Source organism: Columba livia, chromosome 3, assembly GCF_036013475.1.
Source record: "Columba livia isolate bColLiv1 breed racing homer chromosome 3, bColLiv1.pat.W.v2, whole genome shotgun sequence".
Lineage (NCBI taxonomy): Eukaryota > Metazoa > Chordata > Aves > Columbiformes > Columbidae > Columba > Columba livia.
The window spans coordinates 43,951,792-43,977,099 of record NC_088604.1 but is presented as its reverse complement, the minus strand read 5'-3'; the positions used below and the strand labels follow the sequence as shown (position 1 = coordinate 43,977,099).

General features: G+C 34.4%; 1 protein-coding gene across 4 annotated transcripts in view; it reads left to right on the top strand.

The window, feature by feature from the left end:
* Positions 1-25,308, top strand: part of ASCC3 (activating signal cointegrator 1 complex subunit 3) — a 266,295-nt gene that overhangs the window by 130,013 nt on the left and 110,974 nt on the right. For 3 of the 4 annotated variants that reach the window (XM_065056591.1, XM_065056589.1, XM_065056590.1), the window contains exon 14: positions 769-903. In XM_065056591.1, the coding sequence (XP_064912663.1) occupies positions 769-903 (135 nt within the window). Of the gene's footprint in view, positions 1-768; positions 904-18,023; positions 18,081-25,308 lie in introns of those variants that run through there. The other variant, XM_065056592.1, reaches the window with a different exon arrangement.

Sequence of the window (25,308 nt, the reverse complement as noted above, 5' to 3'; positions counted from 1 at the left end):
TGAGTTAAAACAGGTAAGGAGTAATTGCTCCCAGTAAGCAAATAGTTATGCACATATTGTTTCTCTTTTTATCTCTGCATTGTCACCTGAATTAATTTGTGTGGTTTTAATTATAAACTTATATAAATTCACAATTATTGTGTCTAATTTTATATATAATTATATGTACATTATACATTTGTAATTAAATTACGAATTTCCAAATTAAGAACAGAGGCGATAACTTGTTTAATTATACCCTAAATACAGATAACTTTCTTAACAGTGTTTCATTTAAAGTAATTCAGTAATACACTTAAAGGTGATACAAGCATGATGGTACCAAAAAAAAACAAAATTAAACCCATGATTCTCTGGAATTTGAAATACCGCTCTAAAAATTCAACTGAAACTACTTTAAAAAAGAACTGTAACTCCATGGTTACATTTTCAACTAAAATTAGATGGACTTGCAAAACAGTATTTGCCATTTACTCAAGAGCCAGGCCCTCAAACTTTCCCATGTTTCAGCTGTCTCACACAGTCAAGTCACACCACCAGGAAAGTTATCACCTCACTGTTTGCTTTCCAGAGCATTTGAAAAATATTAAATACAATATAGGCAGCATCACCCTTTAATTTCCCTAAAGCAACATTAGTTTTCATCAGTATGTTATGTATGAACTTTTTTTTTTCATTCCTACAGGGAATATTTTGTAATTAGTGTTTTCATGACTTGATTAAGACTTTTTTTTATTTCTCATCAGCCCTTTTTCTTTTTACCTTAAGGTGATGGTGTTTGTTCATGCTAGAAATGCCACAGTACGAACTGCTATGGGACTTCGAGAAAAAGCAAAAAACAATGGTCATATTTGTCACTTTTTGTCACCCCAAGGATCGGATTATGGACAAGCTGAAAAACAGGTAAGTGAATAATTTAAGTTGGTAGTCTTTACAATCCTTGAATTTATGATTTTACATGACAGTCCAAGATGAGACTAGATGAAGCATTTTTGAGCTTCTGGGAAGATATATTTTGCTCTGAAGGGCTGTGTGGAATTGCTGAACTGAGTAGAGGAAAGAGTAATGGTGAAGGAAAATACAGTGCTGTTACTTTTAGTTTTTCAAACAAAAGCTGACAATATGTTGTGCTTTCTGCAGCTCGCATTGCTTGACAGTAGTCTTCATGTAATCTGCAGCTCAGGAAGTCCTTAAACCACCAGCTGCTGCAAGCTGGGAGAGTGCACATTTCCTGCTTTTTGCACTTTTTCCCTAAGCATCTGCTACTGTCCACTCTTTGACTCAGAAAACTGTCCTAAAGTATTAATCTAAGCTAGCCTCTACACTTACCACCTTCCCAAAACCATCCGACTCTCCTCATGAACGAACTAACAGTGGGCAATCAAAAAGTAATCTGTTTCGGAGTCAGAAGTGGGAAAGCCATTTGAATCTCACAGGGGTTCAGCCCCCTTATCCTGATCTTGTTTAAAAATATGTATATGGATCATAAGTTACTAGTATGTTGAGCAGTGGCCAAGTACTTACCAGCTGAAACTGTGTACATTTTTGTGCTTTCTAACAGTTCTGTCTTTGTATGAATTGTTGGTTGACCTTCCCAATTTTTTTCCAATACATAACATGCAGAAGTACCTTGGTCTGCAACAAGTTCTTTTCATCTATTCAAGCACTATGCAAGTATTTCTGCTGAGAGAATGTTTTTTAAACAGTTCTTAATTCAGTGTCACATCTGACATTTACATTTGGTGATATTAATTGAGGTCTAAAGATTAGAGTTTATAGTGTCTTGTTAATTAATATTCCTTGAAAAATAATGTTCTTTTCTCTCCTCAACTAAATAGCAGAACATAGAGGAGATACTTATTCTTTGTAGAAAATTTACTGTATGCATAAGAAACCCTCTCCCACTTGCAAATGTGTTGATAAACTCTGAAATATTTTGGGCCTCTGCAAATTAGAAATTGTGTGATGGTTTTAAATTCTGTGTCTGTCTTTAGATTTAATAAATATGTTACTTTATTTTATACCTCTGAAGAAAATGTGAAAGGATTCATTCAGACTTAGCATTTGTGAATGGAGCATAGATGTTACAGTTGGTAAATTCAAGTTTCTGAAATTTAGAGAAAATTCTATTTTAGAGAAAATGTTTTAAAAATCAGGATCAAGTATGTTCTTTCTGTTGGGATGCTTCTCAGAGCTATAATAACTTAAAAAAAAAAAAACTATACTAATTTATAAATTGATGTCCTCATATTTCATAAAATAGTGTATTAGAAAGCCCATTTTTTTTCTGGTGGATGTTAATATTTGCTGCATTAGAAAAATAGCATAAAACCTGAACCTGGAGATCTCATGTTTCTACTGTAGCACTGGTAATTAACAAAATTAGAACAAAATCTGAAACTCTTAGTTTATTAAAAATAATATTAGTTTATTAATACTAACACACGCAAAAAATACTTTAAGCTACCGAAAGTACTAGTGCTTATTTAGACACTCAAAAATAATTGCTAAAGAAGTTAGGAAAAATTATATGCTTATTTCAGCAGTGCATATTATGTGAGGCATCTGTCAAAGAACTATTTGTCCAACTCAGTCTGTATTTTGGTGAAAAATACTGCTGCATATTTTGTCTTCTCTTTATACTGTGATTAAATGAATTAGAAAGCATATTCTTATGTTGATGGGAACCACAGGAACGTAACAGAGAAAAGTTCTACAACCTATTGGGAATACAGGTTGTTGCTACCTGTGCTTGGATAGTCATTAAGGCAGCATTTATAGTGCAAATTAAGACAGTGGTAGATAAGTTGCCCTATAGGTTGGTTGACTATGTATCTGAAATAACTTATTTTTCTAAGAGTATTTAAGCATCACACTGAAATCTGGGGCATACTGAGCAAAATAGCAACTTTCCATGTGCTTTCTTCTGTCCCCTGCTTCCCCAGCCCACATACAATTGTTAAAGAGTCCCAGCATATGTTCTGAATAAAATTTTGAATTGTTTGAGGATTGTAGTCCCAAATGTTGATCTGTGTGAAAGATTGTAGAAAAGCTGACTTTGCTTTAGGAGAACAAAAGTTTTCTAACATTTGTAATAAAGCAAATCGATCTTCATTGTAATTAAAAGCAAATGATTTCTTCTCTTATATTTCATGGGAATCTTTGATCCTTTTGACTACTTTCTGCATTATTACAATAGCAAAAATACTTATTTTGCCCAGAAGATTGATGGACCTGTATGTTATAAAATGTAATTGAAGAAGCATGAGTGGTACTGTGAAGAACCATTTCACATACTATAGTACAACCAGAGACTATAGTTCTGATTGCGCTACCTCAGAATCTTAGAAAGGTAAAGTAATAGATAACAATTAAAATAACTGAGAGTTTCCCAGCAAAATGTTACTATATTAAGTGGTTATTTTGATGCTTGATAAATTTCACTGGGAATTCCCTGAAACATTTAAAAACTGTCACCACAGGATGTGTAGTCATCATATGAGAGATATTATTATTCTCCATTGGAAATGCCTGAACCTTTTATTTCTTTTTTTTTTTTTTTTAAGTAATGAGTAGACATTATGACAAGAAGTCTTTAAACACAGAATAATATGAAGCGTGTAGCGGTGTTGGCTGCTTCTTTTCCTTAAGATGTCAGTGTCTTTTACATTAAGTAGTATAAGACTTGTGATGCTAGTAAGGAGATTTAGTTTTTAATTATGAAAAGTGCATTTGAAATCAGTATTTTTTTAATACACTCATTGTCTGTTCCTTAAAGTAGTTGTCTTATCATCTTTAGATCATATGCTACCTGCCAAAGAATGCATTCAGTTAGTTGTGTTTCCATGAGGGGGTGAATTTGGCTTGCCAGGGTAACCTGGTTTTGGCTTACTTCTTTCCTGACAGCTCTTCAGCTTGAGCTGGGAATCCTAGAGTCATAGTACTGTAAAAGGCATTTTAAAAGGTATATTAGTATATTATTCAGCCTGGAGGACACCTAAGAGGAGACCTCATCATGATCTACAGCTTCCTCACAAGGGGAGGAGGAGGGGCAGGTGCTGAACTCTTCTCTTTAGCGACCAGTGGCAAAACCCAAGGGAATGTCAGGAAGATGTGCCAGGGGAGGTTTAGGTTGGACACTGAGAAAAGGTTCTTCACCCAGAAGGTGGTGGAGCACTGGAACAGGCTCCCCAGGGAGGTGTCACGGCCCCAAGCCTGGCAGTGTTCGAGAAGAGACTGGATAAGCCCTCGGACACATGGTGTGAATTGTGGGGTTGTCATGTGCAGGGACAGGAGTTGGACTCGATGATCGTTGTGGGTCCCTTCCAACTCAGGACATTCTATGATTCTATGATCAGTCTAAACTACAGCAAAAAAGAAGAATCAACTGTGTTTATAGCATTTGTGACTGCTTCAGAATGTAATGTGTAACATGAATGTGTTTTGATGCAATATAGTACTTGTGGATGTAGCAGGCAGATGGCATCTCTGAGGCAACGCATCCTATGTACCATATTGGAAAGGACAGACAGGGAGGAGGAGGAGATGGAGTTGTGGTCCCTGGTAGATCTTTGGCTGTGTAGAGCTCCACAGTGAAACTGGCCACAGGCAGCTCCCATCTGGATGAGGATCAGAGCAGGAAGGAACAGACAGAGAGGTTGTGGTTGAGGTCTGTTTTGGACCAGCTGTCCATGGGGAGGTGGTGGATGTGACTTACTAGTAGCTACTGGCAGAAGTCTCCTGCTGGCAGGCCTTCATTTTGAGAGGAAATTTCAACCATCTTCTGGGTTGGTAGAATTATTCGGGTAATCCGCGAGGTTCATAGGCTACATTCAGACACAGTTTTTGAATCCAAACAGGCCGCTACTTGGCTTCCTGCTCAAAGAGGGGAGAATGGGAGGTGATTTTACCATGAATGGCAAGTTTGGTTGCAGTGATTAAGCTCAGTATTCAGCGGGAAGTCGTGACGGTAAATAACGAGTTAGGACTGTGGTCTTTAGGAGAGCAGTTTTTTGCTCATTCAGAGAATTACCTGGTAGAATCCCCTGGGAAGCTTCCATGAAGTAGATAAATCTCTCTGATTTTACACTGAAGAAATGGCTTAGACAGGGAGGAGTTCACCTTTGCTGAAAGCAGTGATGGCTTAGCATCATGATGTAATTAGTGGGAAAGAAATTGGGGAAGGGAGAGGTAATGAGAATGAATATTTAAGTTGTAAGATTAGCTTTAAATGCTAGTAATACAAAATGTGAATAAAATATTGTCACTAGATCTGTTCTTGTGAAATGTACTTCTTATTCTAAGCAAATTCCCAAGGGAATTTGAACTCTTACGTGGGGAAACTACTCTTTGCTTTTAACATAAAACTGTAAGCATCATGCTTTTTCAGGAAAAGCTGTGGAAACAAGCTCAGTGTGACTTGAATGGTATGCACACTTCCACATGTTCTTAGATCTTACTGGGTAACTTGAAGCATTGAAGTGTAATGTGAGTAATTATGGAATGTTTCCCAATAGAATTTGAAAAGTTCTGAAGAATTAGTACCTAGGAAGAGCATGAAAGATGGGGGGAAATGCACTTACAAACACAGCTGGTGATTATTTTCTTGGAAAGCAAGACCAAGAAGTATGACAAATTTATAACAATTTTATAACTGGGGACTGATAAGAAGGAAGAGGTGTGAAGACCATAGCAATGAATGAGAGAGAATTGTGTTCTCCAGCAGAGGTCACATAATGTTCTTGTTGCTGCTTTGAATCTTACAATGACTGTCAAGAGAAAGAATAATTCATTAAATTCTTACAGTGACCAGTACATGTGGTGCACATTTTACATTAATGCAAATTCGTATTTTCCTTCTTATGCATGTAAATAGGATGTAGATCTTGGACAAAAATATTGTTATTACTGTTGTTATTATAATTATGCAAATTACATACTCCAGTGTGCTTAAGGGCTTCTTCATTGATGCACATAAATAAATTAGTAATGGGAATAATAAAAATAGAGTGAAGGCCTAGTCATACTGAAGTGTGTGGCAAAACATCACCAATAACTTTTCCCTACATACTTCCATTTGTCCTCTTTCAGGATTCATTCAACAAAGTCAAATTATTTTAATTTTTCTTACCATAAAAACTAGTTATTTCCGTGATTCTGTCTCTGTTACCTGAAAGTTTTTAAGATATAAAGGCAATCTAATATGTATTCTCTGTTCATAGGAAACTTGTTGCTGTTTAAAATAAAAATGCATATCATGTATTGAAATAATTATATATGATAATAATAATATATACGATTAGATTTTATGTCATATCATATATCCCTGAGGGCTATTTTTATTTATATATAGTTATCACAATAAGAATACTACTCAAAATATATATATATTACTATATATATATATATATATATATATATATATATATTCTGCCAAGGCATAAACAATCATCATTAATCATAAAGTGAGTAATATACTGGCAACATTTCGCTGAGCAATTACATCTAACATATTAAGACTTATGAGTACACCAAAGATTTCAGTGATTAGAGCATGTGGGGCATTGTTATTAAAACTGCTACTGCTCAGTCTAGATTTTTTTTCTTGCTTAACAGTAAATATTTCTAACAGATGTGACTGTAGCTGCAGCAGTAACATATGTGCATCTTTCCAAAGGGTTTTATGACCACATGTTTTGTCATAGGAACTTTCTGCACTAAAATTTCTAAAGATTTCAAAGTGTCACAGGTACAGACAAAAGGCACAGCAAAGTCAAGCTGGATACAAGGAGATTTTTTTTTTTCCATTAACTTTCTCTTCCTGCTCTCCAAAATAAACCCATCCCATTATTAAACACCTGAGGCTGGAGTAGCACTACCTAAAACAAGTGAAATACACATCTGCATTCAAGTAAACTGAAAGTGTAGAAATTTGCTCCTCCTCTGGTACTTCTAATATTAGAAAGATTTACTGGATAAGGAACTTCAGTACTTTATAGATGTAGAGACAGAGCCTACATGTATAGGCATAAGTGAATGTCACCGGGAAACAACAAAAAACCCCACCTTGTTACTGCAGCAAGTATGGTTTGGAACAGACTGAGTCAGAGTTGTTGGAAACACTGCAGACACAGTAACAGATTCATAGTTTTTGTGGACAAGAAGGACCAGCTGTTGTGAAATGTTTTTAATGTGATGTAGAGAATTGAGCAAGGCCTGAATTTCTTTTTGTGCTTCAGCAGCAATTTTTAACATGCGTATAGCACTGATATGTGTATTTCTTTATATCTGAATTGGCCCACCTGCTGCACTAGAGCTGGTTCTCTTCACTAATCTAGATTTTTTCACTGTGAAAGTTTCTATTCATTTAAATAATAGTGAATTGTTATTGGGGTACATAAAGCTACTCAGTACGTCTCTTAATGACAGATTTCTGGTAGCCAGGAGAATGTACTGGGAAGAGCATTGATACATACTTTTCCTTAGGCATTTGCTGTTCGGAGAGACTACTCTAGACAGACTCAGTCTGACCTGGCACAGCAATTCTTACACCTTGTACTGTAAATCAGATACATCTTCTGCAATAAAATGAGTGTTAACATGATAAAACACATGACTTGTAAAAGCTTTTTAGGGTTCTTTTTAAAATGCATTCTCAAAACACAACCAATGTTCTTTGTTCCCAGTTATCTCAAAACTCAACCTGTAGGTGAGCCAAATGGCACTGTGGAACTGATCTGTCCTTGCGTTTCTTCAGAGCGCTTTGGATTTCCAAACTGTACTTTTAATCAGCATGATCACATTTTAAATTTTTGATTACCAATACAAATATGAAATATCCATGGGTCAAATTTGAACTCTGAAAAACCTCATTAGACATCCTGTCAGGTCAAAGTTTCTATATACAATTAATTTATTTGATCATCTTTGCCTAATTTTAATCTCCTTAATAAGTGAAGTTCATTTTATATAGTACTAAATTCCCAGAGCCATACCATACAAATGGAATTTCTGACAGAGGTCTAACTGTATTATATCAATGCTATGTGATGCAGAGTGATTAATTTAAGCTCCATAATGATAATATCATGTTTGTCTGACAAGAGCTATCTTGTATAAAGGGATATCTATTGGCACAGTTCCCAAAATTATCAGACTGCAGGCCATTCGATCTTGCCATTTCAGTTAACGTGAAATTTAGTAATACCTGGCAAGAGAATAATCTTGATAATGTAATACAATACTTATTTTGTATTCTGTATACACTGTTCCCTGTAATGGATGAAAATGGTGTTTAGAAATATCTGAAATCCAGCGCATAACTTACAAGAATAAGTAATGCTCAAATCTTGCATGTTCTAGTCTAGACACAGCAAGTGTTAAGTGAAGGCTACTTGAACACACAGGAGAAAGTGAAAAATAGAATAGTTAAAAGCATTGTATTCTTTGCTGGCCTTTAAAATTTGAAAGCAATTTTACTAATCCTCTTAATTATCTGTCAAATGTTTTTAAATGATTAGAAATTAATTTTTAGAGAACATTCATCAAATATTTGACATGTAATCATTTGTTTGACATTTAATTATTTCAGAGCAAATCCTCATTTTATTTTTGTTTTACTAATAACATATCTAATATTTGACATGCCATTAAAAAAACTATAAAAATAAAATGAGGATATGTATTCAAATACATTAGACTATATTAAATGTCAAACATATATTGAAGTACCCTGTTTTTAATAATCACTATTTTTTTTTACTTTTGAAAAATATTTGCAAATTATTTCTCAGAGAATGGAATGAAGCTCTTCCTATTTCTTTCATAGGATATTTTATTCAGTAGTCCTGCTTAAATGCTGGGGACAAATTTCATGAGATGATGTGGTCCTAACAATTGACTTGTTAAAGAAAAATGTGTTCTGTATAGAGTGATCCTGCTGTTTTAATGAATAGTGCTATGGAATTTACTATTAAGAGTTATTTAGATGGACAATAGATATTGGAGAGGCTAATTTACAGAAAAATATCTTGTGAAATATAGAAAAATATTGCCTTCAGTTTTTTCTAGCAGAATTCCTATATATTAGACTTATTTTAAGTGTTAAACATTGGAAACTGTAATAAAAAGTTGACAGAAACAGTAAACAATTTATTTTTACTTTTACTTTTCCTGACCTTTAAAAAGGAAAAACACTTGAGTTTTGATGTATATTTCTATTATTATGGTAGTTACTTTTTTATGTGTCACTCTAGAAATGATATTTGCACAGCTTTAGATTTGTAGTTCTATTTTCTATTTGTAGTTCTGTGTACTCTTGTACATTCTATACAGCCCACTGGAATTTTCTAGTGTTTTTATTATGAATCAGAAAGTATAAAATATATGGTATAGACTGAATTCTGTTATCAGCTATCCTTCTGAAAATCAGTCTCAGTTCCAAGGATTTCAGATTTGTTGGCTTGTCTCTTGAGCTCTGATAGCTAAAGCACTGAGGTAACAAGTAACAGTCTTTTGCTGTCCTGTGAAAAATAAGATGGACTTTTATGGACTTTTTTTTCCCCTGACCTATGGACTTGATCATATATTCTGTTTTCATCTATCATGAATGGCAACTTGAGAAGCAACGATGCTTAGTTTTGTCCTGTTTATTGTTGGAAATCTGCCTCATGAATATTTGTTCTACTTCGAGAAGCTGAGCTATGTTAGTAATGGGACTCCCAGAAGCAAAATGGTTTAGCAGATCTTTTTCTAGAACGATCTCTGAGGTCACAAATACAGCCAACAGGGGTGCTGATGTTTGTTTCAGCCATTTCAGAGTCATTCAGGTTAAAATGGGTAATGGATTCCATTACTGTAAATGTAGCATTTAATGTCTTTTCTTCCATGGAAATTCTCTGATAAACTGTAGGATAATGTGTTGCTTATAATGTCCCCTTTCATTTTGACAAAAATTCTGATTAAATACTAAATGCACTTAGTAATATAATTTGAAACTGTTGTCATATTTATAATATGATTAAGCTTCTTTCCTTAAATGAAGTCTGTTGCAGCCTCCTGCAGGGTAGTGCAGGATTTCTATTCAGTCAATTCATATCTTGAAGTAAATACATTTTTGAAAAATATCTTTTTTATTTGTACTTATAGAAACAGAAGCTGAAATTCAAAGTTGCATTTTTTAAAATAATGTTTTTAATTGTAATTTTTATTTCACTCTCAGGTTGTCTTTTTTTTATGTCTTTAATTAAAATACATGAAACTTCTTTCTTTCTGGGATATTGGAACAATATTAGGCCCTGTTGGCCTTATATTCCGTGATGTCAGGCTATGACATTCCTTCCTGTAATGAGTAGCTCTAACAAGTTATTTGGTTCATTCTGCACGAGCTTGCACAGTCAGTACCAGCACATTGTCTATTTTTTTTTTCCTGTAAAATTGGTGTAGAAGTTGATAATACTGTAAAACTAACTTGTTTCAATATAAGTGAACCTATTAAAAGTATAATATATCTAACCATTTTCCTATGCATTCTTAGCTATTTCTTATGTAAGAATTTGTGATCTCCTTTTATTTCCTCATTTTAAATTCATTCTGGGGCACTGACGAAAGAAAAGCCACTCATCATTCTTTTTTGCCTTTACCTGTCAAAATCTCCTTCAATTAGATGCTAGAATGTTTTAACATGTTATCCAGGTCAAAAAGAAAAGTTTGCCATGTATTTTCACAGGATTGACTAGTTGGTAGCTTCCCTGGGTAAGATGATTGCAACTTGAAATCTCATTTTTAGATAAAGTATATATGGATATCGAATAGCTACGCTCATAGTAAAGGAACACATTTCAAAAGAAAAGTTCAGTGCCGTTCAGAAGAGGAAAAACAAAAGCCACACACCCCCCAAAAAATACACACAAAAAACCACACACACGCACAGACAAGAAGAACAGTATGATTGTTTTCATATTCACAGGACCACACTCTTTCCACTTCAGTAACACAGCCCACTTTTTATTTTTGCCAGTGTCTGCTTTCACCATGTGTAATGAAGTTCAGGTATATATTAAAATTATATTAAAAATACGTAAGATTTCTTGAGAGGATAAAGCTCACTTTTCGTCATGTTTTATTCTGTCATTTAACAGTTGCAAAGACTGGAAATATCTGGTCACTTGTAAACACTCCAACAAGAACAAGTTATAAGATAAAGTCGGCATAGGTGCTCTCTGCCCTAGCTCCTCTTCTGCCCTCCCTAAAAAAACTTGGTTGGCTCAGCTGTTTTCAGCTACTTTCAATCCCTAGGGATTGTTCCAGGCAAGAAATTAAAAATAAATGCTTAATTTAATAATGACCCCTAGGTCTTGCATTCCTTTTACAAGATGTGCCAGTTAGTTCTTGGCTGCAATGCACAATCTTGTGCAATATGTTCACAGTGAGACTCTAGACAATAATCATATTTTTCAGGCACCTTTTCTTTAAACTAAACCATACTGGCAAATGGTTCTGGTCACATGCAATTTAAGCAGCTTGGTATGGAAACCATATGCTGACTAGAAAATAGTATTTAAAAAGTCATATCTACTTAGGAATTCATTGATCAGGAAATAGTGTAGCTACAGTAGTCATTAGTAATGAAGAGTAATGATTGAAAAATTAATAATTTGTGGGTTTTCTGCTTTGTGCACTGACAGGAAATGCTGCCTGTTGATCAGTTGTACTTTGTATTTCATGGTAATTACATGATTCTCAAACAGACTTGATACTGTTCAGTGGTTACATTCTGGTAGGAACTATATTTGTTTTCTTCTACAGGAGCAGAACAGACTAAATTTTCCAAGGTCCAATGAATTGTATTTGATCTTGTTTTTTCTCTAACATCACAGATGACTTTTAAAGGACCGTTGCAAAAGTCTAAAAATGCTATTCTTTGAGGTTGTAAATGAAGGAGATAATAGGTTTTTTTTAAGTGGTTGGTCATTGCTTTAAATGTGCGGCCATCACAGAATATTCTTTGTAGTTTTCTTTCCTAAAATAAAATTCAGAACAAAACATGTAGTTCACAGCTATCCTGTAGAATAAATAGATGTACTTTCTTCTAGGATTGCTTGATGTTTTCCCTTCAGAATATCATTAGTAATTGACCATGTTTCTTTTGCTTCCTGAGGATTCATGTGAATTCATTTATTTATATCATAAAACAAAAATGTATAGGTTGTCTTTAGACAGTTATTTTTTTTTTAAATTGGAGCATATGACCTGTCGTAATAAAAAAATACATATTCATAGGCACCAAATTGGATGGAAAAGGTCACTGCAATATGGGAAACTATCTCACACTGCCTCTTCAAAAACTTGATAATAAAAAAGGCAATTAAAGAAATTCACTTGTTGCATGAAATATTCAGTTCACTTACCTATTGATACATATCCTCCTGTTGAACACAGACTGTGGCAACCATTAGATTTTTGTTTCCCAAGGTACATTGAGATGTTTGATTCAGTTTTTCATTTAGAAAACATTATTTTCTTAACAGATGGAGAAAAATATTGAATTTCACTTCAGCTCATATTCGTAATTTCATTTATTTTGAAAATAAGAAAGCTTTCCAAATACATTTTGGTTTGATAAAATCGTTCAGCTATGTATGCTCACTGTTTCAGTTGTCATCCACTTTCTACTTCCATTCTGGCAATTTTAGTTGGGCTTTTAACTATTCCTTTAGTTTATTTGCATAATATGTAAAGTAGATCAGAACTGGACAGAAGAATTTTTGTGCTGAAGCTTGCAATTTCATCTAGTTAAAATGAATTGTGAAATAATGAATAAAATGAGTGCACACTTTTCAGAATTTTAAAGAGCAATTAGAAGCCAATATTAAGAGTGAGATAATTGAATTTGGCCTACAGTCTGTTAATACCACATCCTGGGAGCTAGAGGTGCTTTGGAGAAAACAAAATAGGTTAAAATGTAATTAAGCATACTTTTGGAAAGTTGTGCAGGTATTCTCCAGAGAACTGCTAAATATTTATTGCCATATATTTATTTTTCTGGTTTAAGTTGCATTACATGTATCATAGTATCTGGGTTTTAGCCTATCCTCTATATGTTTTATATTACCAACATATCTTAATAGCAGGAGGCCAGGAGTTATGGAAATTTTGAAATCTACAACATTTAGTCTTCAGGTTATTTTGAACTCACCTTAAGCTCCTTTGAACTGGGATTTCGAAAGTCAAACAACATTCAGAAGAATCCCTGCTTATTGGAAATCCTTGTCCTGGAGAAAAGCATTGTATTGTATAAAACCACAAACAGTTGTGCTTTAAGTTGGGAAGATACTATTGCATATTACAAAATAAAATGATAATTTTGCCTAAATTTGCCAAATCTTTTGAACAACGTAATTATTTCAGAAACCTTTTTTTTTTTTTTTTTTTTTACTAGCAGATTGTTACATCAAAAACACCAGACATTGATTAGAGAAGATTTCCAAAAAAACATAAAAAGCTAAAAACCAGTATTCTTTTCCTCCCACTACTGAGATTTCGAATGAGCATCACATAAATATGTATTTGGATACACTTTGGTACATGTACCATGTTAATAATTTTTGGTTCATTAGGCCAAGAGACTGAATTAGAATTAAAAGTTATGGATGGTGAAAGTGGGAACTGGACTAGCAGCATCATGTTTTTGACAAGGCTGGAGTATAGACAAACTGTGCATGACCTATAATGAAAACTGGTAGGTAACAAAAATGGAGCTTACTCTGTATTATAGAAGGAAAATAAAATTGCTAAAAAAATGACAGGCAGATTTGGAAGCATAGCGCTTGTGGGAAGCTGCTGGAAGAGTGAAGATAGGAAGACAGCAGTATGAAGAGACTTGTGAATTACAACGCTTAAGTATGAATTCTTAGAAAAACTAAATGTTCAACATCCCCGTCCCACCAAACATACCTTCATCTTTGGACAGTATCAGTACAAGTAGATGAAGAATTAATTTTAGTCGATAAAGCTAAAAGAAATGGAAAATGTGTAAACTTCTAGAACTTTTATTTACATGTTATTACAGGAAAATTCTTAGGGTTTTGATGAAACAAGGTCTTAAACTAATTCATTTTTAGTACCTGGCTAAGACATACTGAAAAACACTGATACTGAAGTAAGTTTTTTTCCTAGGACATTTCCTTCCTTACTATGTCAGCCAGCTTGACTAAGAAGCAAGATTTTGTTTATGATCACATGTATGTCTATTATGTTGCCAGCTGCTCTGGAACCAGCAGAATCTGTTTCTTCTTCAGGAAACAGTCATATATAATATATGCACTAACTATTGTAAGAAATTCTAAGAACCCATATATGCAATGCCTCCAAATGGAAAAGCCATTTGAGATAATACTTTAGGCACTTCTAATGCATTCTCTAGAATGGGATATTAAGAAAATATTAAAAACTAGGGTGGTATATCTAGAATATTTGGACACCAAATGTGTGGGATGAGTTGGAATGCATTTCACGCAGTGGTTTTATTCAGCTTCGGACTTTTGTTAGGTAAAATCATTCCTAACCTGTAAGGAAAACTAGAAAAACAATAGACAACCAGACAAATCCTGTTTTGACATATTTGCAGATGAAATGCATATGGCCTGAAAACTTTTCCAAAAAATGTACACAAGACTTTCAGATTTGAAAGTTTTTTGGCTGAGATTTTATGTTTCTTGTATAGTTCACATTTAAAAGGGTTCTAATTAGACAAGTAAAACATCTCAGCGTCATCCTGTCTTTGCAGAAGAATATTTTGTTCTTTCAATAATCAATGATAGGAGATCATAGCAAATATTTTGGATATTTTCTTAAGTGAAAAGTAGTGGAAGTTAAACTGTGATTACTGTTATAGAGTATATATAAAACCAGTATGTGATTATAAGCACTATGGTATCTTGCTTTATCAATATTGACATGAACAATTAGTTGATCAGCCATGGGTCCATTTCAATTTTAATAAAATATATAGTTCTTTGTTACCTCTTTAATAAAGACAGGTGCCAGCATATATTGGAGTTGTCATCTTTCTGCCAGTGCTTGTGCAGCCAGGGCACCTCATAACTTTATCCTGCCTTGTACCTCACAATGAAGTTTCTCACATTTCTGTTTTGTGCCCCTTTGCAATAGAAATCAAAATGCTAATATATCTTTTGTGTATCCCACCTTCAGATATCTGTTCTACCCAGCCATTTAAAAAGTCTAATGAAACACATGCAAATCTTTACTGAAAATATTTATCTGTATATAAGCTTTGCTATATTGTGATGGTTTATCACCTCTGTAAGAAAACCACATACGTAACTTCGAAAGTTTCTGCACAGCTTCTCTGCTGAATCTTTTCAGTGACAGAAGTCAGAAACTGCGAAAATCTGAATTGCTGGGACAGGTGTGAACATAGGCCAGCAACTTCCTCAAATACTGGAAGATTTTGATAAAGCTTAGCAAAGGTTCTAACAAAAAATTAGCCAATCTTACATGTTTCCCAGTAGATACAAGCAGACTAAGACCAAAATGAAGTTTTTGTAGGTAAAGATAAGTAAAAGCATTTATATTAAGTTACATTTTCCTAACAATCAAGAAATATCTTCAGATAAGAAAAATGATTAGGAATGTTGTATAACTGTCTATCAAAATAGTTGTTACCTGGGTAAAAGAGTTATGTGTACAGCTGCCGATTGCCTGAACTCAGTGAGGCCTGGTGTAGTCTAACTCCAACCAAGTACTTGTGAGCAAGAGTTTGCAGCACCTTGGTTCTTTGAGAGGCAACGTTTACTGACTGCTGCTCAGTTTTTGCTGGCAAATTCAACCTCCACTTCAGAAATCTTATGCATCAACATGGTCAAGGTTTCTGATATGTTTTTTCTTCTGAATTAAAGTGTTTTTTTCCAAATAAGGACTTGCAAGACCTTCTCTAAAAACATGTTATCTGTTTGAATTATGACCTTGAGCGGTGTTTTTAAAGCAGCCACGTTGATTTCTGCTGACTACTATGAGGATCTGTCGTTTTCTATAGGTGACACGATATGATTCATTTTGATGATGAGTACGAACATTATGAGATAAAATTTGAATTTACCATGTGCAAAACTGTAATTATTTCTGCTTTTAAAGTTATGACCTCTAGTTTAGTAATTGATGTAATGGGCATTCTTCTCTATCTTCTCTTATTTTTTTGAAGATAGATAAAAACTGTGTGAAGTTAAGTCAACATTTGCCTATAAACATAGAAGTTCTAAAATATTGAGAACTGCTGACAAAATGCTAAAAACTTAGTACTGAATGGCAAACCCTTAGGTTCTAGAATTTAGAGTATCAGAAGCTTTGCAGAAACCTCTCTAGACTCTGTAATAATAACAAAAGCATTTAGCTCAGCAATCAAAGGCTGTTGCATCAAGGATAAGAAACAATGCATATTTTCTGTCTGTGAGGGTACCTCTGGCTTTGATATACATGAATTCTGTCATCAATTGTAGAACTCCAGTACAAAGTCTTTGATTCTAGAGATCACTTTTTTCCAAGAATTTTGCTATGTATGTTTATCAAGGACAACAATCACAAATCTGGAAAGAGTCTGAAACCTTTAGCATCTTATTGCTGTGTTTTCATTTAAACTGTAGTATTGCTGAATAATTGAACAGCATCCTAGTTGGTTTGCAGTTGAAGGATCTCATTGAAAAACATATTGAAGCTAATGGGAAATAGACTGTTGGCTTTGGAGTAAGCCCTAAGGACACAACTTAATACAGCACAAAATAGTATTTCCTAGAGAAAATACAGCACACTGTTTAACTTTTTGCAGATGTGGCTTTTCTGCGAGCTTCTGGAACTGAAAGCAATAAGAAAATGTGAATTTGTCCCAGTGATTCATGGGTTAAAAACTCTCATATAGGTTCACCAGTATTACTGAGAATTTTTTTATGGTCCCTTACACTCAGAAATCATTTTCTGGGCTCTTGATTCAATAGTTACAGTGTAGTAAAAAAGTGCATATACTGTGGCATAGCATTGAAAACATACCTGGTTTCTTGCTCCGTGGACCTGTATTTTCAAAACAGCTGTAATATTTATTTTCAGGTATTCTGTTAGATTTTGTTCCTGCGAGGGAGCATATTCCTTGAAGTAACCACCAAGATCTCTTGTCAAAGAAATATATCCAAGATGATGATTTTCAGACTTCTGTCCTTTCACAGTACTGTGCAGGTCTACAATGCATTGGTTCAGAATCAAGCAATAATTCTTCACTGGTTTGACAATTATAGCCCTATTTATTATTTTTCCTACATGGTCCAGTTTCTTTAAATTTCAGATTTCCATACTTGTGGGAAAAATAAATGAAAGCAGAAATATTTTTGAAACTAAAATAACTACGGAAATGAGTGGAAGGTTGCCAACAAAACTCACAACTATTAATAAACCTGTAAAAGGAAAAATAAAATGGTAATTAAGAACATAAAGAATATAGCTAGAGCATATTGGAAAAAAGCAAGATGTAGAAGAGTCTATCCACATGGAAATTCATGCTCTGTGTAGAAGTTTCAGACGTTTTTCATCATGAAACAGAACCGTTACTGGTAAATAGTTGAAAACTAAATTAATCAAAAGCAGTAAATTAATTATTTCAGTTACATATATATGAATTCCACTTATCAAAAGGGCTCAGATATTGGGGGAAATATGTGACTACAGGAAAATTATGCTGTTACAGAATGAGTCTGGAAATCTCTCATTGGAATTCTTTATGTAAGGGTTCATGATGTTGAGGAGCTAAGTAAATTTAAAATATCTTCAAAGTATTTGTCTAGGGTGGAAATAAATGTTTCTAAGAATAAGTGAGGTGAAACATATCACCTATAATTTTAAGAAAACAAAGCTAATCGAGATGTTTCTAATTTCATTTTCAGATTTATACTTTCAATGCTGAGTATTGAGAGCCACCTTGTGGCCATAATTTTTAATGCACATGTATGGTGATTCTATGGTAGGTGGAAGGCCCTTGTTCATTGTTTCACTTCATGGCATTTTGAAGATTCAGAATGAAAAAGAAATACATTCTCCTTCCAGGCCTCTAGCCTGAAGTGCAGCTCTCTGCATGACCTGAAAGATGGGTTCTTTACATTCATATTAAATTTCTGAGGTATTTTTTTCTTATTCCTTCGTTCTTCCTTTCCGTCTTTCTGCATATGTTAATGGATGATAGTATAAAACACAAGGTAGATAAATCACATGTGTAGTAAGTATAATGTATAATATACTTACATAATATGTATGTATAAAGTACCTGTATAGTAATATAATATGGACTACATTAACTGTTGGTAAAAAAAAAATATATATATATAAATTCTAGAACAGTGCATGTTTTAGGAAGCTAACAAAATTTGACAGTTTTAAGCATTTATTTTTCTGTGTCTGTTAGTAATTGTTTTGATTACTGGAATAACAGTTAATAATAAATAGAAAAATCCAATTTTTATATCTTTCAAGTTTGTATTTACTCTTATTAATCATATGTTTGGAATTATTAATAGTGTAAGGCATCAGAACTGGGATTAGTTGAAGAAAATGCATGGGGCTGATTGATTGCTCTTGAATACAGCTTCACAAAATAGCTTTATGAGTTTCTCTCTTTTTCTGAAGGAAAGATGTCAGGATTTATTAGGACAAGAAAGGGGCTAACATAAATGTAGGAAGTCACCAGATAAAGTAGCAATCTTGATTTACCTGAATTCAGTTTTCTGTCCTATAATATAAAGTATATTCTGTGTGTAAAGGTGGAGGTTGAAGCAGTACCAGTACCCGCATTTTCTTTCGTGATTTAGGGGGAGTAAGGGTGGGATTCCTCATAAGGTTTATACTTCTGATTTTAGTGGAAACTTTTTTTCCCCTGTGACTGAATTTGTACTGAGGACTCTCAAACAGGCAACTCATTCCATCAAACATAAAAAACTCTTGAATTTTGCTCTCAAACAAAATAATATTAAACCAATAACTGTAGAAATTTGCACAGATAAGAAGAAAAAAATCACTTAACATATGACATCCTTTCTCTTGTAAGGGGAAAATTGATCTTAACTGGGCATCTGGGCATTTAATTCCATTTTTTGTCCTACAACAACAGATTAGGAACATTTCAGTTGTAGTATGTTCTTATCAACTTTTAGTTTCATCATGTTTATGTATTTAAAACCATAGCATGATCTGATTAATTTTCATATATAGGGCCATTAACTTTTCAATTGTTCATTTGTTTTTTTCTGTGATAGAAAGTATTCAGTATCAGAATATGCAGGGATTAGTATGAAGACGCTTAATGCACATTCTAATTTACTTGGAATAGTGAGTGATAATTAAGAGCTGTTATTGTTATGTGCCACCTGGGAATGTTGAGACAATGCCACCTGGGTCAGTTACAATAGAAATTTGTTGCAACAGTAAGTTATTTAAGGGTCTTTTTTGTCTTTAATTCTTTCCAAGATAATTCTTGTTGATTAGTTCAAATCCGAAGCATGCCAGTGGAGTGGTTTTCAGGCTAAGGTTATAGGACATAGATTTTAGGGTTCTGCATATGGTAACTACCAATGTGTGATGTGTCTGAGCCCTGGTTGTAGCTGGTGAAGCTCAGTGTGTTTCAGGCAGCGGAGCCAAGTGGGTGTCCGAGCAGACACAGGGTGGTCAGGGACCAGAAATGCTGGACGAGCCCAGCTGCCTGGCACCCATTAACTGCGAAGGGTGCTCAGGCTCCTGCTGCGGCTGCACAGATCTGCATGTAGACATAGACAGTGGTTTAATCACAGAATGGCTGGGGCTGGAAGGGACCTCTGGAGATCATCTAATCCAACCCACCTGCTAAAGCAGGTTCACCTATAGCAGATCACACAGGAAGGATGTAAGGATTTATCTCAAAGTGAACCCTGCCATATCAAGCTGCTGTCAAAGTGGCCTGTCTCAAACCATCAGGCAGTTATTTTACTTTATAGGGGTATTTCTCCATACCAGACAGCAATAGTTGGCCCTCTTATCTTTGGTTTTAGCGGTGTGCAGATTAAACAAGTGTGATGGAACTATCTCATTATCTCAAGTGATGCCTCCTCAAAAAAATAAATAGAGTAGGAAATCTTCTCTAGGTTGATCTCAAGATTGCAAAGGCTACACCAAGAATTTTAAGTCATCAGTCTGTTTCTATAAGTCTGATTCGAAAGGCTGTCTGATATTATCACAGAAAACAGGCTCAGTAGGTTTTCCTCTAGTGAGTGGTCACTGGGGATAGTAGGGATAACACCAGTGTTATAGAAAAGTGTAGCTTCTGTGTTTCTGTTCTGTGTAAAATTCCTATGACAAGATAATTGGCAATTGCATATTTGAAGCCCAAATAATCAACTTAAAAATTAGCTGAAATCCAAATACAAGATTAGTAGAAGGAAGTACTTTTGTTGAATAGTTTCAGATGTTTAGATTGGAATTTGCAGAGTAAAATATTCTCAAATGCATAGAACAATTTCTGAAGATGAGTGATGATATGATCACCGAGTTTGCTTTGCAATATATTCTAAATTATTTATTCATTATGTTGTTTACATTTATCTTATATACAATGTATCTTATTTTCTGTTAGCTTTTGAAGTGCACGATGAGAAATTCAAGGAAAACCGTAGAAGTTTTTAAATATCTATCACACTGCATCTAATTAAAAGTTTGTACAGATTGCAAGAGTCAGAGATTCTCCACTCCTTTTATTCTGATTTTAATTCATAATGAAGCATTACCATCTTAAAAACACTGAAAACTGATATCCTGGTGATAACCCTGGTGGGGGGGAGGGTGGGGTTTTACGAAATTCTGTGAACATATTCGCCTTAGCACTGTACAGTCAGATAAAGTTTCTCTTTATATAGCAAAACTGTTAATATGCCTTGAAAGTGATTACAGTGTTAGCTATAGAACTATTTTATACAGAAAGCAGTAGCTTTCAATCTTAAATAGGGAAAAGATGTTTTTATGTATGTTTTTACTTCAGTTATTTTTGTCATTTAAAACAACATAAGATACTCAGTTTTAAAAATCTTATTACTTCAAGTGATACATTATATAGACATACTAATTTTAAGGCAAGTGTTGGTATTGTTTACTGATTGATTTCTTCTTAGGCTCCTAACACCACAACAGGTGCAGTATTACAGATAAAGGTTCAAATTTTAGATGAAGGATTTTGCAAAGCCTTCTGAGATGAGGCTGCCCTTAAAAAGAAGGCAGAGTTGTCAGATGAAAAACATTTTTAAGGAGAGGAAATGCATGACGGATGTAATGCTTTGAAAAGATATGACTATTGTACAGAAGAAACACAGGGAAGGTTCATATTGGATATTAGGAAACATTTCTTTGTGGAAGGGGTTGTGAAGCGCTGGAACAGGCTGCCCAGGGAAGTGGTGCAGTCACCATCCCTGGAGTGGTTTAAAAGGTGTAAAGATTGAGGCTCTTAGGGACATAGTTTAGCGCCAGAGTTAGGTTATGGTTGGACTCAATGATCTTAAGGGTCTCTTCCAACCAAAATGATTTTATGATTCTATAATTAAAAGATGAAAGAAAGTGAAGCTCACAGTATGGCATCTAACACTTTTGAACAGTCATTAGCACTAATGTATGCAAGATAAGTAAACAGAGTATGAAAAATGGCAATTAATTGAGACTGGAGAGGGCCTGTGGAAGCAGCACAGTGGCTCCCCACTCACCTGCTGTGTGCTGCTGTGCGTTGAACTAAGTGGGAAAGTAACAATCTCCTTACTTTTTCCAGTACCATGGCATGTTTGATATGTGAGTTATTCTCTTAAATTTCCTCTGAGATCTATCTGATATGTGAGTAAGACATTTAAAGTTAGCTTGCTGAAGAATCTGTTTAGGCTGTTTTAAAATAATGTTATATGAATTACAATATCTTAACAATAGCAAGCTCCTCAGTTTTGGCAGAGGATTTCTAATCTAGTATACAAACCCCAGACAAAGCAGATTGGTGAGTTAACATCCATGCAATATATTTTTTCTCAAACCTCTGTAAATATATTATAAAAATTACTTATTCAAGAGAATAACTCATCCTTTGCTCAAAATATCAGCCTTGGAGAGGAGTTATATGTGCTAGGTGCATGCTTGAAGAACTGTGGATGTAGAAAACAGCCTTTCAAAGCCAAATTTGATTATACATAATTATCTTCATCTCTGTGATCTTCAAACTTTATAAAGCAATTATCTTGCAGCCTTCATGGAGTATGAAACATAATGTTAGTAAGTGGCATGAAATATAAGGACTATAAAGGCTGGATTTGAGGAGGTTGTTTTTTTTCCACAGTAATAAAACTTTTTTTTTTGGTAGGTGGAGTTTAAAACTCCAAGGAATCTCATAATTTAGGAGAGGTCTGTGGGAAAATACCCTGCATTTAAACAGGATCTGGCTGTAAAATCACAGGTGACTGCACAGTGCTCCTTTCTTGCCTCAGCTCGTTTCCTCTGGAAGCCTCATACCTGCCTCAGTTTAGCTGACAGTTTGTCTCTAAATTTCCAAGTCTGCCAGCCAAAAGAGCACAATAATATAAACCTTCTTGTTTCACCACTTATTAGGCGCTACTTCTCTGACCTTTTAGTTGTGTAAAAACATCATGTTACCTTTGAAACCGACTTTGAATGATGTTTAATAGTCCACAGGCTTCACGGTTCTGCACTGTGGTTGCAGAACTTCAGAGAGTAACCTGCGAGTAATTTGGAATAAAACTAACAAAAGACAGCACAGTTGTCAAAGGTGTTGCTAATATCAAATGGTGGTGTTGATAATCAGCGTAAGTCTTACAGATGTCATTTTGAAGATGAACTTTTTGTCCTGAGGCTACAGTGTAAATACTTCTGAAACAATAAGGCAAAGAGAGAATTCTGGGAGAGATGAGGTTATGGAAATGTGATGGGCATGCATTTGAGTTGGGGCAGGGGTACAAGGAATATAAAATTCATAGGAAACCAAGTTTCACTGTTCCCACCACCTAAAGGTCTGTTAATTTCTGAAGAGATTTTTTTATGTTAGTGCTGTATCAGAAAAATCAATTATTATAACTTAGTATAATTAATCAGATGATCCTCTGTGAACTCTGCAATATGAAAATACATAAACATCTAATTTTTCGTAACCTTTGGAGATTTTTTTGAAGTTCTTCTCTTGGAAGACTTAATATTTAGCTACACTGAACTACAAAGTGTTATTAAGTAATCCTTGAAATTCTCTTAAAATAGCAAAGACAAAGGAGGAATAAAATGTCTTTAGTCGTGAGACTTGTTTAATATTAGCACACAAAAAAACTTTGTGATGCTAATTCCATCATGAATTTTCTTATGGGTGTTCATATTACACAGGTGTCAGTGAAAAGTATTATTTTTACAGTGCTGCAGATGGTCTGATGTTCTAGTTTGTTTATCTTTTTTTCTTGTTAAAGTTCAGGTAACATAGCTCAATTACTTAATGAGCGGTGCGTATGATTTTGACCTTTTTTAGTTTAGGAATTCATACCACTATTATTGACTTACATTTTGTTAATCGTGTCTGCCTAGTATTGTTATGTTTATTTCTTCCATGCTGTAGGGCAGAAGCTAGAAAAGTAAAGAAACCAAGCCACAAGAGCAAATCAAAAGACATTTAATACCCAGGGTTCATCTCTCAAAAAAATTACATTCCTGTTAAATTTCAGCTTTCGTGGCCCTACATACTAATGCCAGTCTAAAACTGCTTGCAAAGCCTATAGACTAGTCATTCATACAGCACATTTCTGATTACCTAGAAAACTTCTAAGAGAAATTCAGTACTTTTAAAGAATCCTCCATCTATCACCTTGCATAGTTGTGAAGTTGTAGTGGACTGTTATGGTTAATTATGAAGTGATAAATGTGCTTAATGTTCACAAATGGATTTTTTTCTTGCAGGGTTAATGAGGTCTCAGTCAGCGTAGCCTTTGAGGAGGAGTTGCACTAAAAATCGTGATAATATGTAATAAGTAAGCCGCAGCCGTATTGGAAAGATCTTGAAAATTCCTTCTGCTTTCATTGTCTGAGTATAAACGCATCCAGTATTGCCGTGGCTCATCAGATTGGCAGTTTTGAGTATTACAAAGCAAAGAAGGTGTTTTCAGATATTACAAATATTTTTATAGCAACCATGCAGTATCACTTGCCTGTTGAAGCAGAAATATTGAAATCTTTGCACAGTTAGGCATGGCAACACAAGGTTTAACTAGGTCTGAAGAGGATGTCACTATTCAAACTGAAACCAGTACAGATTCATCCTTGGTGCTGCAATGCTACCCTTGCATGTCATCCAACTGTCTCTTCCTCTGTCAGTTTCTTTTCATGCTGTATGTCTTCACTATTGGCTAGTTTTCGAACAGCATACTGAAAACTTCTGCTGTCAGCAACATAGACCAAGATTTATGACTTTTTCCTCTGCGTACACCAAGTGGTTAACAAATCTGATGACAGGACCTCCTGTCTCAAGGGCTGGAGAAGAATGGATACGTTGCTGTGTTTTACATATTTCATGACTATTCCCAGAGAGACAACTGTTTAATTCTAAATTGACAAGAAAGAAAACCAGAGCTTTACATGATTTTGCATACATTTTAAAATTGTAATGTTATACAACTAATTCAATCTTAATGTGCATTTTCATGTTATTACTAAAATGAAATGTTTTGACACTTCTTTCAACAAGATTTGAGATTATTTAGGCACTGTGAAATCCAGATTTTCATCACACTGAACCAGTACAAAAATATCTATATAATTTTTATTTCACTTGCTATAAACAATAGAAAGATGCTTATCATTGTACAATATATGAAAATTATTGTTATTTTTACTGCATTTTCACTCGGTGGAGCTTGAACTGGGTCATTATAACAAATATTTCCTTTCTGTCTAAATGTGGTGCTCTTTTCCATGTGTGTTTTCACAGAATAATTTATTTTTCGTTCTAACTTCTTAAACCCTTTTAATCCAAGAATCAGTAAATCATTCAGTTGTAAGATAGACACCACAGTCTGGCTTGAAGTAACTGTTGGGTTAATTTGGTCCGTGTTATAAAATTCTGGCTCAAGTTGAGGTAGTGTACTGTCTATACAAATAGTTCTTTTATTTTGCTTTATAACAGCTGGGCATTAAATGAGGTAATTTGGAACTATGTCTACATCCTTGGTGATTTGTGATTCTATCATTTGCGTATGGTCAAACTTGCATTCGTGA